We start from the raw sequence: 1,370 nt of genomic DNA on the forward strand, positions 1-1,370 counted from the left end.
CAAATGCATGGACTAGTTTCTCAGCATCACCCCTGGAAAGAATATTTGAAGCTTTAAAGTCACTCATTTTTCATTAATAGTCAGATAACAGCAACTAAAACCATCTCAGTCTAGAAGTACATAGAGAAGAAAAGACCCGATTATCCACAACAATCTCTTTGATCTGAGAAAAAAACTAATCAGCAGAGTCTGATGCAAGCAACAACAGACTAATGCACTGCTGCACGACAACAAAGCAATGACTGTATTTGAGCAGCCTGCTTTAGGATAGAGCAGCCAGACGCAGAGATGGTTAGATAGCAGACTCACCTGGACCTGCAGCCGGGTCTTTTCACTATCAGCACTTCCAAAACATAGTCAATCAGATAACAAAAAGCACAACTTTTTTAGATCAGCAAAACAACATGCTTAACCTAATTTACTTTCACAAACTTGGACTGTGGTGTAATGATTGACAGAGGAAAAAAGGAAGGAAAAAAACTGTTCTTTGTTATGTTTTGAATGTTTATACATTATTTTAATGTCAGGATTTCTCTGATTTATTCTTTGTATTCTGGTCTCTTCAGGCGGCCATCAGCGCTATGGATCTTGAGCAACAATTGTCCCAGTATTCTTTCTTCAACCAGCAGTCAGTGCCCCAGACTCACCAGAACCAGCAGGTGAGGTTCTGCCTAACTCTTTACCTTGATCCCACACGCTCCTCTGGCTAACAAAAACTATTAGACTCAACTTTATTTATCCCTAGCAGGGCTCGATGTTAACCATCGCCCGATCGCCCGGGGCAAGTAGTTTTTATTGTCGGGGATATACAAATTTCACTGAATTTTCCCGCCGGGTAATTGCAATGATCGCAAAAAAAATTATTTATCACTCAAAATTACTTTAAAATCACCGACATTCGCTGAAAACGACCCTCAAGCGTTGCCGGCGCCATTTTTGTTGTTTTGTACACATTCTCGCGTGATTTAAAAAAAAAGACATGTGATTTTCCCCTAGATGGCGTAATTCAGCTTTTGGGCAGAGAATTGTGCAGAGCAGCAGCTGGATGATGAATTTAATCTATACTATAATACACGCTAGATTAAAAATTATCAGTCAGGGATTAGGAAAATAATAATAATAATAATTGTATGCGCACAGTGTAAATATTTCTATCATATGGCAGTCTTCTGTACAGTGATGCAGGTCATACATTAAAAAATGTTATTTAAATTTTTTTCTCTTAGACATTGGAGTGGTGCATTTAAATGTTATAGAGCTAAACATGTTAGATTGGTGAGTAGTGGTAGTGTAAGTTTTTATTTTGTCAAGTTTTTTTTTTATTTTTAACATTACAATTTATATTTTTCCAAACACAAAACAGTTTAAAG

At 37.2% G+C, this 1,370-nt stretch overlaps 1 protein-coding gene across 1 annotated transcript in view; it reads left to right on the forward strand.

The window, feature by feature from the left end:
• LOC107095129 (CREB-regulated transcription coactivator 1-like) overlaps positions 1 to 1,370 on the forward strand; it is a 46,159-nt gene that overhangs the window by 22,798 nt on the left and 21,991 nt on the right. The window contains exon 7 of the mRNA XM_015391105.1: positions 567 to 659. Coding sequence (XP_015246591.1) covers positions 567 to 659 — 93 coding nt within the window. The remainder of the gene's footprint in view (positions 1 to 566; positions 660 to 1,370) is intronic.

Source organism: Cyprinodon variegatus, unplaced genomic scaffold (genome assembly GCF_000732505.1).
Source record: "Cyprinodon variegatus isolate N-32 unplaced genomic scaffold, C_variegatus-1.0 Scaffold525, whole genome shotgun sequence".
NCBI lineage: Eukaryota > Metazoa > Chordata > Actinopteri > Cyprinodontiformes > Cyprinodontidae > Cyprinodon > Cyprinodon variegatus.